This window comes from Hemiscyllium ocellatum, chromosome 18, assembly GCF_020745735.1.
Source record: "Hemiscyllium ocellatum isolate sHemOce1 chromosome 18, sHemOce1.pat.X.cur, whole genome shotgun sequence".
Classification (NCBI taxonomy): domain Eukaryota; kingdom Metazoa; phylum Chordata; class Chondrichthyes; order Orectolobiformes; family Hemiscylliidae; genus Hemiscyllium; species Hemiscyllium ocellatum.
In genome coordinates, this window is record NC_083418.1 from 25,915,414 (window position 1) to 25,932,201 (window position 16,788).

The 16,788-nt window shown below is 39.3% G+C and overlaps 1 protein-coding gene across 2 annotated transcripts in view; it reads left to right on the plus strand.

Annotated features, from left to right (window-relative positions):
• The window catches only part of pidd1 (p53-induced death domain protein 1), a 73,954-nt gene extending 58,787 nt beyond the window's left edge, over window positions 1-15,167 (plus strand). For both annotated transcript variants that reach the window (XM_060838432.1, XM_060838433.1), the window contains 6 exons: window positions 822-945; window positions 3,101-3,219; window positions 7,690-7,797; window positions 8,376-8,448; window positions 10,308-10,434; window positions 13,790-15,167. In XM_060838432.1, coding sequence (XP_060694415.1) covers window positions 822-945; window positions 3,101-3,219; window positions 7,690-7,797; window positions 8,376-8,448; window positions 10,308-10,434; window positions 13,790-14,027 — 789 coding nt within the window. In that variant the 3' untranslated portion in view covers window positions 14,028-15,167. The remainder of the gene's footprint in view (window positions 1-821; window positions 946-3,100; window positions 3,220-7,689; window positions 7,798-8,375; window positions 8,449-10,307; window positions 10,435-13,789) is intronic.
• The last annotated feature ends 1,621 nt before the right edge of the window (window positions 15,168-16,788 follow it).

Consider the following 16,788-nt stretch of genomic DNA (forward strand, 5'->3'; position numbering starts at 1 on the left):
CTTACATATTGTGCTTGAATCTCTCGAGTCTGTGTGAGTTTAACTTGGTCAAGAGAACTTCTGTTAAGCCAGAGAAGACAACCTTTAACACCCTTCCCGAGAAGGGCAGAAGTTGAACGTTGCAAGCATTTTAAAAACTATTTCATGTTGTGGACATCATTGGCAATGTGGACATGATTTGTTGCCTGTCACTAATTTTTCTTGAACTGAATGGTTTGTTCAGCCATTGCTAACATCAGTTGAGAGTCAATAACATTGCTGTGTGAAATAACTAGAGATTGGATCTCTTCGCCAAGTCACCTTTTATATGTAAATGAGCAACCTTTGGCTTTAGTACTGCCTCATTCAGAGTCAACTATCAGTGTCTGCATCTCTGACACCCCCCTTTTTATCTGTTAGCCAGGGCTGATTGGACTGGATTAACAGCCTCAGTCAGGAACTCATATTGTATGAGTTCAGCTGGCTGACCTGGTTACAATCACTCCACTGTGTCCAGAGTCACAAGTAGGCTGGATGACAGATTTTCTTCTGTAAAGGACATCAGTAATCTAGATCATTTATACAACAATCAATGATAGTTTCTTGCTCACCATCAATGAGACTAATTTTAAATTCCAGATTTTACTGATGGAATTAAATTCTATCTGCTGCTACCAGATGTGAACCCTTGTTTTCAGAACATAAGCCTATGCCTCTGGGTTACTGCTTCAATAATATTACCATTATACTGCTCTCTTCTCCAAAGGCTTGTCTATATTTGATAATACTTGTGTGATTTTTTGCCTGTGTGTTTTTTTTAAATGTGACCTTCTATTGCCCAGGTTGAAACTGTTTGTAAGAAGTTGGAGACCAGATATCGTGGTCCTGAGCCATCTGATATTGTCGAAATGTTTGAAGGGGAACAATTCTTTGCTGGATTTGAAAAAGGGATTAAAATTGATTCAGGTAATGTCATCTAATTTAATTGTGTTCAGTTGAAGTATTTTTGAGCCTTGTGAGGTTCCCAGTTCCTGTAAGATTTTGTTTTGGAGACTGCAGTTCTGTTCTAATAATAATATTCATTTAAGATGCATCCACATTGAAATTATGTACTTTCAAATGCAAATTGATAGTTCAGAGGAGCTGCATTTCTCAAATCCATTAACTATGATTCATGTATCTTCTAAACAGAGAGACAGCTGCAAATATTTAATATACTGCAAGTGAAAAGCAGTAGATTTTCTGTCACATTATGCCACCGGCTGATTGTCCAGCTGTTAACTCAAGATCGCATGTTGAGAAACGGGAAAGGCCAAGTTTAATATATCCCAGATATCTCTCATCAAATCAGATACATCCATTTTGGAACGATGCCAGAGAGGTTGAATTAAGATCATTTTGAGGCGGAGACTCTCTGTTTGATCACTGCTCTCGTTTAAGTTGCAGGAGACAATGATTCCAGGAAGAATGGAATATTCTTTTTAAATTTGCATAGACAGCTGATTAAAAACAGAGGAATGCTTGTATTTCAAGGCTAGAGAATATTGTTGTACACTTCTGATTAAAAGCAGATAAAGTAAAACTGATGCACGTGATTTAATCATCAGAACATGGCCAAGATTGTGTTATAGTTTGTAACTCCCTGTGTACATATATGCTAGATATCTGTATGTTAATGCAGCCAATGAGCCATGTCCCACAGTGGTCTTGCTACTGCTCATGTTGTGGGGTTTACATACCAATTCTGGGGGGGATGAAAAAGAGAGACATCAATAAAAAGTGAGTAAATGTGCTCCCGCACAAACAAGGGAATATAAAACTGGTTTGTTTGTTCAAAGCTTTAACTTCCGATTTGGGATTCAAACTCAAATCATGTGATGCATGTTTTAAAATATTCATGATCACTGTTTTCTTTCCCATGTTGTGACATGAGACGATGTGGCGTGCTGAGTTATTTTGGATCATGCATTATGAATATTGCAGCATCCTCAGTTTTGAAGAATAGTATTCCCAAATAGAACACTTGGTGGTGTTTTGTGATGTACATTTTGATTGAACTGATTAAAATGTTAGGATTAGCCAATTATTGATAAAATTGGATTTTAAACTAATCAAGCATGCCCATGACCCGTACCCAGGCTTATGGGAAGGAACAGAGAAAAATATGCATTGGAGTCACAATTAATGATTTCTGATTAATATTTTAAATGTTAATTTGTGTAGTGTTATGATCCCAGCTGATGTTGTTACGACACAAGTCTGATTCTAGACTGAAATCTAGCTTGATGGATCATATTTTCAGTCTTTTGTGATTTTAAAGAGGTGGTCTTTCACTGAAACACAAATACGTAATGCTTCAGATCCTGATTTTAATGACAAAACACAAGTTTATTACACAAAAAAATTGAAGATAAAACAGGTCAAATCAAACTCTTCATATGGCACAAGTTTAAATATTTAGAAATAGACAATAAATATAATCCCATTAATCCTAAACATAATTATTGATTCCTATAATTTCTTTATAGTGCTTTTATTCATATGTATGTGGCTTAATCTATTAATGGCCTCTTCCTGGAGACTTCATTCAACTGAGCTTAGACTTTCTCAGCTTCAATTAAGCCCTTCAGGGTTTTTACTAAACATTTTTGGTCTTCACCTTTTAAACTAAACTCCTGACACTGAGGTAACCTGTTTCTTAACAGTCCAAAATTACTTCCCTTTCTCAGGTGCTTTACGTACCCAGTTTCGGCCAAGACCTCCACAAAACTGCCAAAGTGAAACATCTTTTTTCTAAGCTGCTTGTGTTTCCCCAGGCCAAAGATAATCTCCATAATTATTCTATATGAAAGCCTAATGCAACATACTATTAATTTTGTTCTTTTGTAAACTCCCTCAATGAAAAGAAAACCCCATTACTCTCCAGAAATTCTCCCCCTTATGCTGCGTTCTGAAAGAAATCTCCAGAACTAAGTTAATCAGTAAAACCCTTCAGGCAAACAAAACACATGTCCCACTTGTTCAAAATTCAAGAACCTGAAATAAGTGATGGTAAAATATATATGAATCACACATGCTGCAGTACAGCAGCGGATTATTTAAATGCTTGCTTTTCTTTCAGATCGACCAGACTGTGTAGATGGAAGGATTGGGTTCACCTTTTACTCACACCTAAAGAACAGTAAGGAAGTTTATGTCTCCACTGAAGCAGACAGAAAAACAAAAGCTGTGAAAGGACAGGTAAATGAAGTTCCCTTTCTCAAAAAATAATCACGTTTACTATGACTCTAGATGAACACAGTCAAAACCTCAATGGTTTATTGATGGGTAATATTTGCACTCAAAATCCAGGATCGCTTCCTAATTTTGGGCCACCATTGAATAAGAGGTGCTCATTCCAGTGATGCATCATGTTTGAGCTGTTTGAGAGCTAGGATGTGCAATACAATTCTCACATTGCCGACAGCAGCAATGGGTCTGAATGCCTGCAGATTCTGAACCAAATCTGTATATTGCATTCTTTCGATACTCTAGTTGATAGATACATATTGCAAGAAATAAATGTCAATACTGTGGGGAGCTTAACTGTTAAAATTTGTGTCATGGAATCTTTGACAGCTCCGTAGGTCCAGTGCAACCATTCCAAGTAGTAGTATTGTGTCAATCAAAGAGCTGTACCATTATCAGTTAGGGATGGTCCGTCCAGATTGGTCAAGGAGTGGACCACAGTCAGTCCTGGGGGATCATCCATTGAAAGTCAAGGCGGGGTGATCAAGGGCCAATGCTGCAGGAAGAAAACCAAGGAACTCAGTTGCGGGGAGTGGATGCACCATGGTGGGATGTAGAGAGGGTAAAAGTTGTGAAGTGGGAGAGACAGTCGAGCATCATAAGGAAAAAGCTGCCTGTTGCAGAAGGGTGGTACCCTCCTGGCTTCGATGGGGACACACTGAATTGGAATATCTGGTTTGATCATGGGATATGCTTGGAACACTGCAGGTATAGCGAGGAGATGAACGTTGAAATAATCCTCTTGAGTGGGGAACGTGGGGAAGGTCAAAGGCGATGGGATTGACGGGTAGGGTACTTAGGCTGAAGGGCTTGGTCTGTGACTCACTCATGGAGTCAGAGAGATCTACAACATCAATACAGGCCCTTCGGTCCAACTTGCCCATGCTGCCCCATTTTTACAATTTAAACTAGTCCCATTTACCTGCATTTGATGCATATCCCTCCATACCTATCCCACCCATGTGCTTATCTAAATGTTTCTTACATAAAAATTGTACTTGCTTCGACCACTACCTCTGGCAGCCCATTTCAGAAACTCACCATCCTCTCTGAAAAAAATTGCCCCGCTGGACCCTTTTGTTCTCTCCCCCTATTCCTTTTAGTTTTAGACTCCCTACCATGGGGAAAAGTTGTCAGCTATTCACCTCATCTATGCCTATCATGATTTTATATACCTCTATAAGCTCACCCCTACATCTCTTACACTCCAGTGAAAAAGTCCCAGCCTGTCCAACCTCTCCTTTATAACTCAAACCATCCAGTCAAGGTAGCATGCTAGTAAATCTTTTCTGCACTATTTCTCATTCAATGATATCCTTTCTATACTAGGGTGACCAGAACTGCACACAGCACTCCAATTGTGGCCTCACCAACCTCTTGAACAGACCCAGCAATAAGACATCCCATCTTCTATATTCAGTGCTTTGACTGATGAAAGCTAGCATGCCAAAAGCCTCCTTCACTAGGATATTTACCTGTGATTTGCAACCACAATCTCTTTCCATCCTCACCCTAACAGCAAGTGCATAATCTAGATGAAAATGGCTGCCACCACACCTGTCGTGGCGTGGTGAATGTATTATTCTCTGAGAGAGACAGCTCCACTTTCCTCCACAGGCCACCCACACAGTACAGGTGACGGATAGCTCTGACCACAAAGTGCTGTTCTTGAATCGACCTACTGGGTGGAATATAGATCCTGGTCCCAAGCAATGTTGACCGCATCCTGCAGCATTAAGAACCAATCCCGGTAATGGCTGTGATGTATTCATGGAAAGAGTCACCTTAGTAGTTAAAGTAGCAATTTTCTTCTAATCCTCATACCAGATGCAAGAGCTGCTCAGTTCACGTCTTGAGCCCTTGAACACCGTGTAATGCTAAGGATGGTTAGACTCGGTACCTTCAATGCTATAATCACAGCTAAACAGTCATTTGCCTCACATGGCTGATGATGAGAAGTGAACATATATTTATAAATATGAGAACGTATTTACAGTGACATGTCCCCATCCCACCTATGTACTTGCAGAAGCTCTTCTTCCTTTGCCACCCACTACATATTGGTGCAGCTGGGATGGAAGGAGCTTGTCCTACAACTGTGCCTGCTGGCCTCAGAGTTTTAAATCTGGTGATCCTGGGTGTGTTTGTGTCTGGAGAGCCCAGACATGCTGAAAGTTCTCTGGCACACATTCATGCTCAGTAGAATCCTGAAATATTTCAAAATCCTTTACATTTTCTCCCCCAATTTCTAATCAGGTTCCTGAGATGCATCAATTAGGTCTTAACATTTTGTCTTAGCTTAACATATTTCATGAATGCTTTTGTTTTAGTCATTGTCGTATGTTTCATCTCATCTTTCTCTGATCTAAGACTTTCACTTCCCAGAAACCTTCTCTTGTAAATACTGAAACAAAGGACTTGTTGAGCATTTCCAACAGGATCCCCTTCTCTTAGTTCACAATTATCTTTCTCCTGCTAATTTGAAGAATATTTTGCTATTTATTTAAAAGCAATTTTTAAAAAACTTGTATTTGCGTAGCACCTTTTGCGATCTCAATATCCAAATCTGACAGGATGCCTTTTGAAATGCAATTACAGTTGCAATATAGTAAAAAGCAAACAGTAAGGCCCGACAGGCAGGAAGGAGATAAACGACCAGATGATCTTTATTTTTGTTGAGTGAGAACAAATATTGACATGGGGGAGAACTATCCTGCTTTTCAAATCCAAGAGGACAGGTGGATCCACAGTGTATAAAATTTAAATATGAAGTGGAATTACTTCTTTTAATGTCTCAGGATTATACTGATCACTTTCTCTAATGGTTTGGATTATCTGATGACAGAACATGTATAATTCTGGCAACATGTGCAATTTCACATCAGTCACTTAATAAGGAAGCAGAGGCATAAGATTAGGGTTAACTTTGTTTAATAAGAGATTTCTGGTGTTGGCTGTTGAAGCAGCTGCAGTTCAGACTAATTCATTCTATATCCCCATCTCTGATATATTAGTGACAACAAAATTTTATTGGAAACATGGTTGAATTGCTTAAATTTGCATTAATATCTGGCTGGGATGCAAGGAGGAACACCTTCATTCATTGCCTGCCATCTGTTCATCCCTGTAATAGAGAGTTTAAGTATCTTATGCGTTTGGTGTTGTGGTGAAGGTTATCTGTAAGTTCACCCTTCTGCATTTTCCCTTCAGTAGCCTTTAGGATAATTACTGTTCTGTGTGCATACTTTTATTTGATCTGTACTGAGGTTGCTGAGAGGTTGGGTCAGACAATCAGTGTTACAGTGTTTAAAACTCTGTGTGTGTGTGGCTCTCTGCTAGCAGCATGTGATTGCTGAATTTACCCTTTGACCTTTCAGAGCTCTCTGCAATGCAGAGTGAAAATTACAACATCCTATGCTGCAGAAAGGTGATCTAACTTCCTTATTCAGGATGGATGGTTACAGTTTAAGCAAAATAGGCAAACTTTGTCGAATGAAATTTAATAATTTGGGAGGCACGGTGGTTAGCATTGCAGCCTCACAGTGCCAGGGCCTCAGGTTTGATTCCACTCTCGGGCAACTGTCTGTGTCGTGTTCGCACGTTCTTCCCATTTCTGCGTGGGTTTCCTCTGGGTGCTCCGGTTTCCTCCCACAGTCCAAAGATGTGCAGGATTGATGGATTGGCCATGCTAAGTTGCCCCATAGTGCCCCGGGATATACAAGGCTAGGGTAGGGAGGGCATGGATCTGGGTGAGATGCTCTTTGGAGAGTTGGTGTGGACTCAATGGGCTGAATGGTCTGCTTCCACACTCTATGGATTCTATGATTTTACTCTAAATATTAAACTTAAGTTTCATTTAAATTTTGGAATGAAATGATTATATTCTTGACTGATTGTTTTGCATTGGTTAATGGAAAAGCGAGGGAGTTAAAAAAGAAACAGAGATTAGGCCATAATAAGATCAAGCACGATCAATCCTCAAGGGACCACATTGTCTTCTCCTGGCCCTATTGTCCTGAGGAATACATGATTTCACATCAATCACTTGTTAGTAAGGAATCAAGCTGAGAAAGGTTTCCTGTCATGAAATATTTCACTTAGCCCCTTGTGTAGGGTTCTCTGACAGAGAGCGTGAGAAGGTTATTGGTTCTCGGCCTTCACTTCACGCAGTGCTGTTGGGAGGTGCACTAAATGCTGAACTTCCTTGTAAAGAACCATCTCGCCTTTGTTGTTGGCTGTGGCAGATTGGAAACTTGCCATGTGAGGAAGTGTACACTTGAGCCTGTGCTCTAACCCTCTGTGATGCATTTTAACCCCTCTCCAGCCAATCCATCTGCAACTACATTGTTCCCATAAAATAGGATGCTGTACAAGAGTGAACTATGACATAATGTAATGGTGTTTTACTGATCTTTATTCTAGGTTTCCTTTTATAGGGGATCCTTGCCAGAAAACATTCCTGAGGAAGCTGCTAAAAAACGAAAAGGCCCTGATTCAATGTGGCTGGCCACTTTGCCAATCAAATTGCCTGTAAGCTGCTTCATTTTCTTAATGTTGTCTTTTCTTAGAGAGTTAAAATAAAATGTATTGCTACCACATTAGGATTAGTGCATGCACTTTTTTTAAAGGGAGAGAGAAAAACTAGCATTTAATTAATACTATCACATTTCAGGAAGTACAGTGCAGTGATTGTTCTTCTGTGAGCAAACATAGAAGCCATCTTGTACACAGCAAGATCCCAATAGGAGCAGTGAATGACAGTAGTTATTCTGGTGTTTGCTGGGCTAATTAAGAGGGAAATGTAGGCCAGAGCTAGAGCTAGTGCTGTTTTTTTTTAAAAGGAGTGCCATGCATTCTTTAAAGTTTATCTGAAGTGGTGTAACTGCTGAAAAGATATTTGATTTAATCCCTTGCCCTGAAGGATGGCATCTCTGATAATGCTGTATTCTTCATTAGTGCACTGAAGTGCCCCACCTAGATTACAGAGTAGCACTTGAAGCTATAATCTTCTGATAATGACATTGGACTGCTATTGTTTACATACAGTTTACTTTCCACTTGTACTGTTTCAAGTGTGGCTTTTAAAAAGCCTGATGCTTTTTCTCCAGAAGCAGAAATCAAAATTTCATGATGAACCAAGAATGGATCCATCGTATCCACCACTAAATCTCGGTGATGAAGGTGAGACTGTGTCACTTTACAAATGTTTAGTTGTTTTGTACTTACTAAGCTGGTGTCTGGCAGCACCATGAATTCTCAGGTTCAATCATTTGTATCTTAAAAAGGGCCCTGAGAGATTTCTTGCAGGAGAATTAAGTTCTTCTAATTCTGATACCATTCAATTCTGACACCTTTATAATGACGGTAAAAATTAGATCCATTTCAATGGTGATTTTGTGCTAATTTGCCACCAGCATTTTTTAAAACATTAAAAAAAGAAAGAATCTGATTTTAAGAAAGAGGCATTGTTATTAGTGAGCATTTAAGTCTTTTTTTCCTTCTGTATAATTTTGAAAATATTTAGTTGGTAAACACAGAATGGTGATCAGAATTAAACCATGATGAAATCGCATGTGATTTGAATAGGTGGTGACTTCAACTATACTAGCATACCATTGTGGAGTCTAAATATATAGGAGTGCTTAAATATCCATTTAACTGTAGCACTTGATAAATTATTGACACTCCTCCCCTGGTAAAAGCCAAAGATAGATCAGCAATGTTGACAATTGTGATTCATTGTTTGTTAGATCTCATCAGTGTCTGGCAGGACCTCTGAGGATATGAGCCCAAAATAAATTTTCAATTTATTGCTTAGGTCCAACTGCTTAAAGATTTCCTGTGCTAATTGAGAAGTAGGGGTGGATTTTTTTAAAAACCAAAATTGATAAATATTCCTGTTTGTGTTCTCTCTGATTTAGAATATGGAGCTGTACAGCACAGTACAGGCCCTTCAGTCCTTGATGTTGTGCCAGCCTTCTATCCTATTCGAAGATCAGACTAACCCACATACCCTTCAATGCACTAACTTCCATGTGCTTATCCAAGAGTCGCTTCAATGTCTGTAATAAGTTGCATGATCAAAAAACATACCTAACAGTTTAGCTGCCTGTTGATGAGTTGATGGCTTTTGTCATCTTACATAGTGCACCTGGAACAAGTGGGAGAATTAAGGAAGATCATTGAGCTTCTGAAGAAGGGTCACTGGACTTGAAACGCTAACTCTGCTTTCTCACCACACCTGCTGTCATACCTGCTGCGTTTGTCCAGCATTTTCTGTTTTTGTTTAAGATCACTGAGGGTCATTTGTAATTTGGGTCATTTATGTGAATATTTGAGGAGCAAAATAGTACCATTTCCATGTTAACAGACACCAGTTCAATGTGAACATGGAGGAATGCGTTTGAAATTGGGTCCTGATCTGACTCCAGTAAAAAGCAGAGTGAGAGCCTTTTTTAGAATGTTATAGATATTTTCTAATCCACCTGTTCAGGGATGTTATAACACACTCCTGGAGCAGGTGCAGATTGAACCCAGGCCTCCTGGCCCAGAGATGGGACAGTCTCAGTATGCCACGAGTGCCCCCTAGAAAGTTACAAGTTATGGGTTGACATTGAGCCAGACACTTTCAAACAAGCTGTCACCTTTTTGAGAAAGCAGACCATTCTGAAAGCATTAGCAATACATGATCTGGATTTGGCATCTACAGGTGGGTGCTGTTTGCAATGTAAAGCTGTTGACCTCAGATTGCGAGCACATTGCAGCCTTTTCTGAGCTTCATTACTGGCATGGACAAGGTGGTAGCTTTGGCCAGTAACCTTCCCTTGGGCAGATATCTCGTGATCTTTCTGACAATTACTGTTTGCTGACAGAGGATAACCTTGCATCAGAATCCTCACTTGTTACACAATGTGTTGAAACTAAGTTCATGATTATAACCTAGGAAGAGCCAACTGAAATAGATTCCAGAGGCCCAGGCTACCTGGTTCATGATGCAGTTACATGTTCCTCTAAATGGTCTCTCACTTTACTTTGCACAGAAACTGGCTACCTCACTGAAGCTAATCTTTTGAGTATTGCAAGGAGAATTGGGCCGGAATGGCAGAATATTGGTATCAATCTCGGCTTATCCTATTCACAACTGGAAAGAATAGGATATAATCATAGGTGAGGAAAACGCTTCTTCATGACAATAGTCAATAATTTGCATTTCTTTATTATCCTTGATTGTCGATTTAACTTAAGAGTACAATAACGATAGGTGTCTTGTTGTCTTTACACTTTCCAGACATATGCTAGTCTGAGCAATTCATTCATGGAAAAAAAGCCTGCAATCGGATCATTAACAGTAAAACTCAGCAAATTGAGTTTCCAGATTAACTGTCCTGACATTTTTTGTAGTGAGGCACAACTGTTGCCTTTTGCTGTCGACCAGACATTTTCAAATGGCTCCAGGCCAATTCTCCCGGTATGTGCAGCACATTTCCAATACCTTAGTGGTATGACACAGTTGTTCATGTTGTGTTTGAGCTTGACCTTGAACCAGTAGTACTCGATGTCAACATTTTCTGATGTGCTTTCGAGAAAACCTAACATTGCAGCTGGACTTGTTTGTCCACGGCCACCACATGGCTTATCCAGCATTGCTTCACCTTTATCAGTTTTCCCTAAATTCTGGTTATACTCACCAGTGCAGAACCATTGATACTCAGAATGGTGGACAGTTTGTAGCCTCCTGTGATTTTGACATTTGTTTTGTAGCTAATGCAAGACTGGCAGCTACATAGTAAGGTGGCTACTTAGTAAACTTTGCCTTTAGCACACGTCTTTATGCCATGCCAATTAAATATATGTTTCCTGAGATACCTGGAGTAAGGATGTCCGAGTTGGTCAAGTGTTTGATCATCTCACTCTGGGCTGTTTAATGGTACTTATTGGTAGAGCATTTACTTGGGGAGGGCAAGTTGGAAAACTCAATTTTCTCAAGCTTGATCATTAACCAGTTTGGAGGTTGTTTAGCTCAGTTGGCTAGATGACTGATTTGTGATGCAGGTTGATATCAACAGCACAGTTCAATTCTTGCATCAACTGAGGCTATGATGAAGGTTCTGCCTTCTCAATGGGGTGTGGTGACCCTTAGATTAAACTCACCACCAGACATCTCTCCCTCATGAGAGAGCAGACCTATGACAATGGTGGCTTTACTATTAACCAGTAGCAGTTATGACAATGCACTTTGTAATATCACTTCGCATGAGTGATGAGCTAATGAATCCATTGTTTAGTAGTTAACTCGTTAGACACCAGTAGGACAGCAAATATCATCAATGTCATGTAAGTCATTGAAGTCACTTTTCATCAAGAAAATTCTGATAAATTCTGTTTGAAGTACAAAGTATAGAAGTCTGAGGATTTACTAGAAAAATAAGCAGCCAATAAATATACCTTGCATAGAGTTGTACAAAAGTTTATTTCATCAATAGCTTTAGTTAATATGATTATTGATTATAAATGTATCAAGTTCCCTTCCTCCCTCTGGTGTTTGCTGAGCTATTTACATCAGCACAATCCGTACTGTGTGTTCAGTTAACTGTTCACAAGTGAAATACTGTTTGCTGCAGTTACTTAATCTTTGGACTCGGTTTCCATTTGTATATTGATGATGCCAGACTCCAACCCTTCACCACACCTGTCAGCCTCTCCAAAGTCTTGATGTTATTGACCCATGAATGAGCCGTGATCTAATCCGCTTAAAGTTTTGAAAAGCTGAAGCCATAATTTCTGGCCCATGTCACCAATTTTGGCCCATGCCAGTGTCACCGTTTGAACTAATCCATTCATCAACCTTGACATCTTGTTTGATCTAGAGCTGAGCTTCACATCTTGTATCCGCCTGATCACAAATACTGCCTATGTCTGTCACTACCATTTCAGCTGCTGAAATCTTTATTTCTGCTGTAGTCACGTAAAGACTTGTTTAGGCCAACACCTTCCCCTCAGTCAGTCTCGCATGTTTAACTGTCTTTAATTTTCTCTTTGTTGGAAACATTTCTGCCTTTGTCAAATCTGTAACTGAGTCCTGCTCACAATCTTAATTGTTTCTTGACTGATCGACACTGAGCTCCTTGCATTTTAATCCATTTAACCCTCCCTATATCTACAACCCCCCACAACCCTATAGCAGGAAGGTCTCAGTCCACTTCTCCCCACTCCAGAACTCTTCATTGGTCTTGATTTGAATCCTTTGTGCATCCTTCTTTGTAACTTGCCCCATCGTTGGCAACTGAGCCTGTTACTTCTCTCACCTCCTCAAAAGACCTCACTTAAAACCCACATCTGACCACATCTTTGTTCTCATTCAACTGGCTCTTTGCACTTCAATTGTCTTTGGATTTTTTTAATGCATTAAATATTCATTAGATGCAATTTATTGTCTTCAAATGCTATTTATTTCTAAAATGTGATTAACAACTGGTACAAAAAATTAAATTAAGGTATTGTATTTGCATTAAAATGTTTTACTTGCATTGGATTACTTGAAAGTCCACTGACTTGCTGCTCTGTTTGGCTATAAAAAAAGGCATAGTAGTATACCGCAAACAACAATCCGATAAATGACCAGTTAATTTCTCTTAACAGGTTAACTAATGGAGGAATTTTGGCTAAGGAAGCCAGGGAAGCTTCCTGCTCTTGAACAGTTCTTTAAGAATTTTACTATTCACCTGCATTAGCATGAGAACTAGAATGCCAGTTAATAGCTTTTTTGTTATTGCCGACATGTTAGCTTTATCTCAGTGACACAAAGCACTGTCAACCTAGTTAGTGTGAATAGAACATTCAGTAGGGCTTGAAACCACTGCCTTTGTTTTAGTTAATGTCTAAGTAACCTCACACCCTGAAGCTTTGGACGGTTCTGGAAATACATACATTTAGTGAAGTGAGGAAATCTTTTTCAGCACAATACAAATTGTGTTGATGTACAATTTTTGGGGAAAAAAAACTCTCACTTTTGCACATGTTGTGGCTTTCTTGAAATTGTCGACTTTTACTTGCGCAAATAATGTCATCTTTTGGGTAAGAGTAGATATTTTCCGTTATTTGCTAAATTTACCCCCTTTTACCTCCTCTCACTGATTTTGCTAAAACTGACAAGCGAATGCTCTATGTTTACATCAATAAAAATTATGAGCTAGTGTTTTTGAGGGTTTTATGTCTCCTCTTTGTCTCCTCTTTGTCCTCTATTGTCTTCTGAGTGCTATGGTTACCTAGTTCCCAGACTGCTCTGTGCCAGGAGGATGACAGAAGTGGCACTCTTGTGAATATTTACTCTTTTTCTAACCTTTAAGTTGTGCGTCATTGAGAGGCTGACATGGAAAAATGGGGAATGAAGGATGTGGGCAGCTGGTAATTTAGCTCCACATTATGTGAACTTCATTCTTCTTGGACATTATCTATGAAGGCAATTTTAAAAAATGTTCAAACCAGTTCTTGTCTTCTCAAGCTATTACTTCATTTTCCCTAGGGACGATCTGGACAAGCAAATCTTAGAGATGCTCTTTACGTGGGCCCAATGCAATGAGAGTGTACCGGGCTGCATCAGTCAATTAATTCAAGCAATGAAGAAGAGTGATCGCGAAGATATTGCAGAAGAAATACATTGTATTATTGAACTCGGCAGGAGAAAGTATCATGATTCTATTCGTCGAGTAGGGCTAAGCCAAGAAAGCAGTAATGAAGATTCAGCTATAGCAATGGTATAACCTGAAAAATGTTGCTCAGTAGGGAGCAATGGATATGACTTTTTGTGGTGTTTGAGGAAAGGGAGGTTTTATCCTATTTTAGACTTCTGTTCTTACTGGTTTAGAAGTGCCATGGGGCACAATGAACTCTTGGCAACATTGTTCAGGAAATGGTCACTGTAATCAACTGAGGCAGAGTTCATTCCATTTAAATGTCAAGGTTCATGGTGGTTGTTTTGCAGCAGAATACAGTGAAAACCAGCAGGATTTGTTAGTAGAACCAATCATTTTGTGGTGATGTGCAATTTACAATTTTGTTTCAGCCACTGTGATGTGCAATTTCGTTCCTTGCATGTAACCAAGAGAGAGCATACCTTGCATTTAATCTACAGCATTTAGTGAACTTGTTTACTACTTGAGTTCACAGATAGTCAAATTGCATCAAGGAATTGTACAGCATAGGAACAAGACATTTGACAATTAAATCCGTGTGAGTGTTTCCTCCAACTCAGATGCCTAACTACTTGCTACCCTTGCATCTTAAATCTGGGTAATTTACCATTTAGGCCTGTATTTTCCTAATACCACCAAGCCTGAACAATGGTGAACATGTATTGGAATTTCTATGCATCACCCAGTTGGTGAAAGCAACCTTTCACAGCAGGAATGAAAAGAAATAGGATACGCGTGTGGAGCCCTACAATACCAATCAGTTTCTGCTTCTTTGCAAAGCAGACATGTTAACGAACTTCTGTGCTAAAGTTTATTTTGCTTTGATCATCTTGGTCCCCATTGTTTGGTAAGCTCAAATAAAATAAACTATTTAGAAAACCAATAACCTGGTATTGTACAGTAGGATTCTTCAAGGTACCTGTGGCAGTTCCTATTCACCTCCAACTCTGTACCATCTGCCCAACTGTAATCATTTTTTTTCCCTTTTTGTCATATTGAATTCATTTGCCAACTGAGGAATTTTAAAAAAAATATTTGCCAGATTTCGCTACCCCTGAAGCATTTTTAAAATTTATTACAGATCAATTGCAGGGTTTTATGAAGGCTACAATTAGTAGTGGCATTCAGAGAAAAGAAAGCCATTAAACGAGGAACAAATATTTGATATGGCAGTGTTTGTTTGTTAAAATTTACAAGTGCATTCAATAGCATGGCCTGTGTATTCTAGTATATACAATACTTTGTCATTCTTAAGTGTATGTAGTGTGTTAATTCAAACACAAGTCATACTATTCCATAAGCTATAATTAAGCTCATAATGATATGCAGACGGTTTAAAAATATTTCACTTCATTTAACTGTGTGTGTGTGTGTGTGTGTGTGTGTGTGTTCTGTATTTACATATGGCAATTTGTTTTTCACTGATCTTTAATGTTTTCAGCATCAGCAAAGATTGTACATAGTTTAGTAGCATAATTTGTAAATGTCTCCTTGTTCAAACATACATTCATGCTAATGTAGTTTGGAAAATATTAGACTGAGAGGATTGTACAGTGAGTCATAAACCGTGGGTAATCTGGAATTCATTTATTTAGAGATGAATACTGGAGTATGAGTGTGGTTTGCTTCTTTTTCTTTTAAAACACACTAAACTTTTCAAATATGGAAAATTCGTAATAACTTCTCCCTCTTTTGAGAAAAGTGTATATAAGCAAAATACAGTCAGTGATGAACATTTGAGTCATCTGATGTATCCACCTATAGTCTATCAGCCCTTAGTTGTCTCAGTATAAATCAGAAAGTAAGTGACATATTTGGGAAATGCTGAGTACTTAGCTGGTATCACAGCCTCTCAAGTAAGCTGAGAAAACTGATTAAGGCAGTTCCAACACAATATCCCAATGTCCTCAGTCAGGAGGAAGGCCCTCTACTATCATCTTAATGGCCTGATGGGCAAGAGATCTGAGAGGCCATCCTGTAGACAGTGAACACGTGTGTCTTACTGCTTTTTTAGGAAACACACCAGAGGCCATTACCTTCTCAAGATCTATCCCAAGACATGGTTATGGTATTTACTACAGCATCTACTAATCTTCCAATTAAAGATTTTGCAACAACAAAAAAAAGATATAGAAACATCAAAAAAAGGCGCAGGAGTAGGCCATTCGGCCCTTCGAGCCTGCACCGCCGTTCACTATCATCATGGCTGATCTTGCAATCTCTGTATCCCATTCCCATTTTGTCTCCATACCCCATGATCCCTTTAGCTGCAAGGGCCGTGTCCAGCTCCCTCTTAAATATATCTAACGACCTGGCTCCAACAGCATCCTGTGGGAGAGAATTCCGCAGGTTCACAACTGTGAGTGAGGAAATTCTTCCTCATTCTCTGTCCTGAATAGCTTGCCCCGTATTCTTAGACTGTGACACCTAGATCTGGACTTTCCCAACATCGGGAACATTTTTCCCACATCTAGCCTGTCCAGTCCCATTAGGATTTGATATGTTTCTTTGAGATCCCTCTCTAAATCCTTCTAAATTCCAGTGAATACAAGCCCAGTTGATCGAGTCTTTGTTCATATGTCAGTCCTGCCATCCCGATAAACAGTCTGGTGAACCTTCGCTGGACTTTCCCAAGGGAAGTTATTTGGATGGAACTGAGAAATAAGAAAGGGATGGTCACCTTATTGGAATTATATTATAGACCCCCTAATAGTCAGAGGGACATTGAGAAACAAACTTGTAAGGAGATCTCAGCTATCTGTAAGAATAATAAGGTGGTTATGGTAGGGGATTTTAACTTTCCAAACATAGACTGGGACTGCCATTGTGT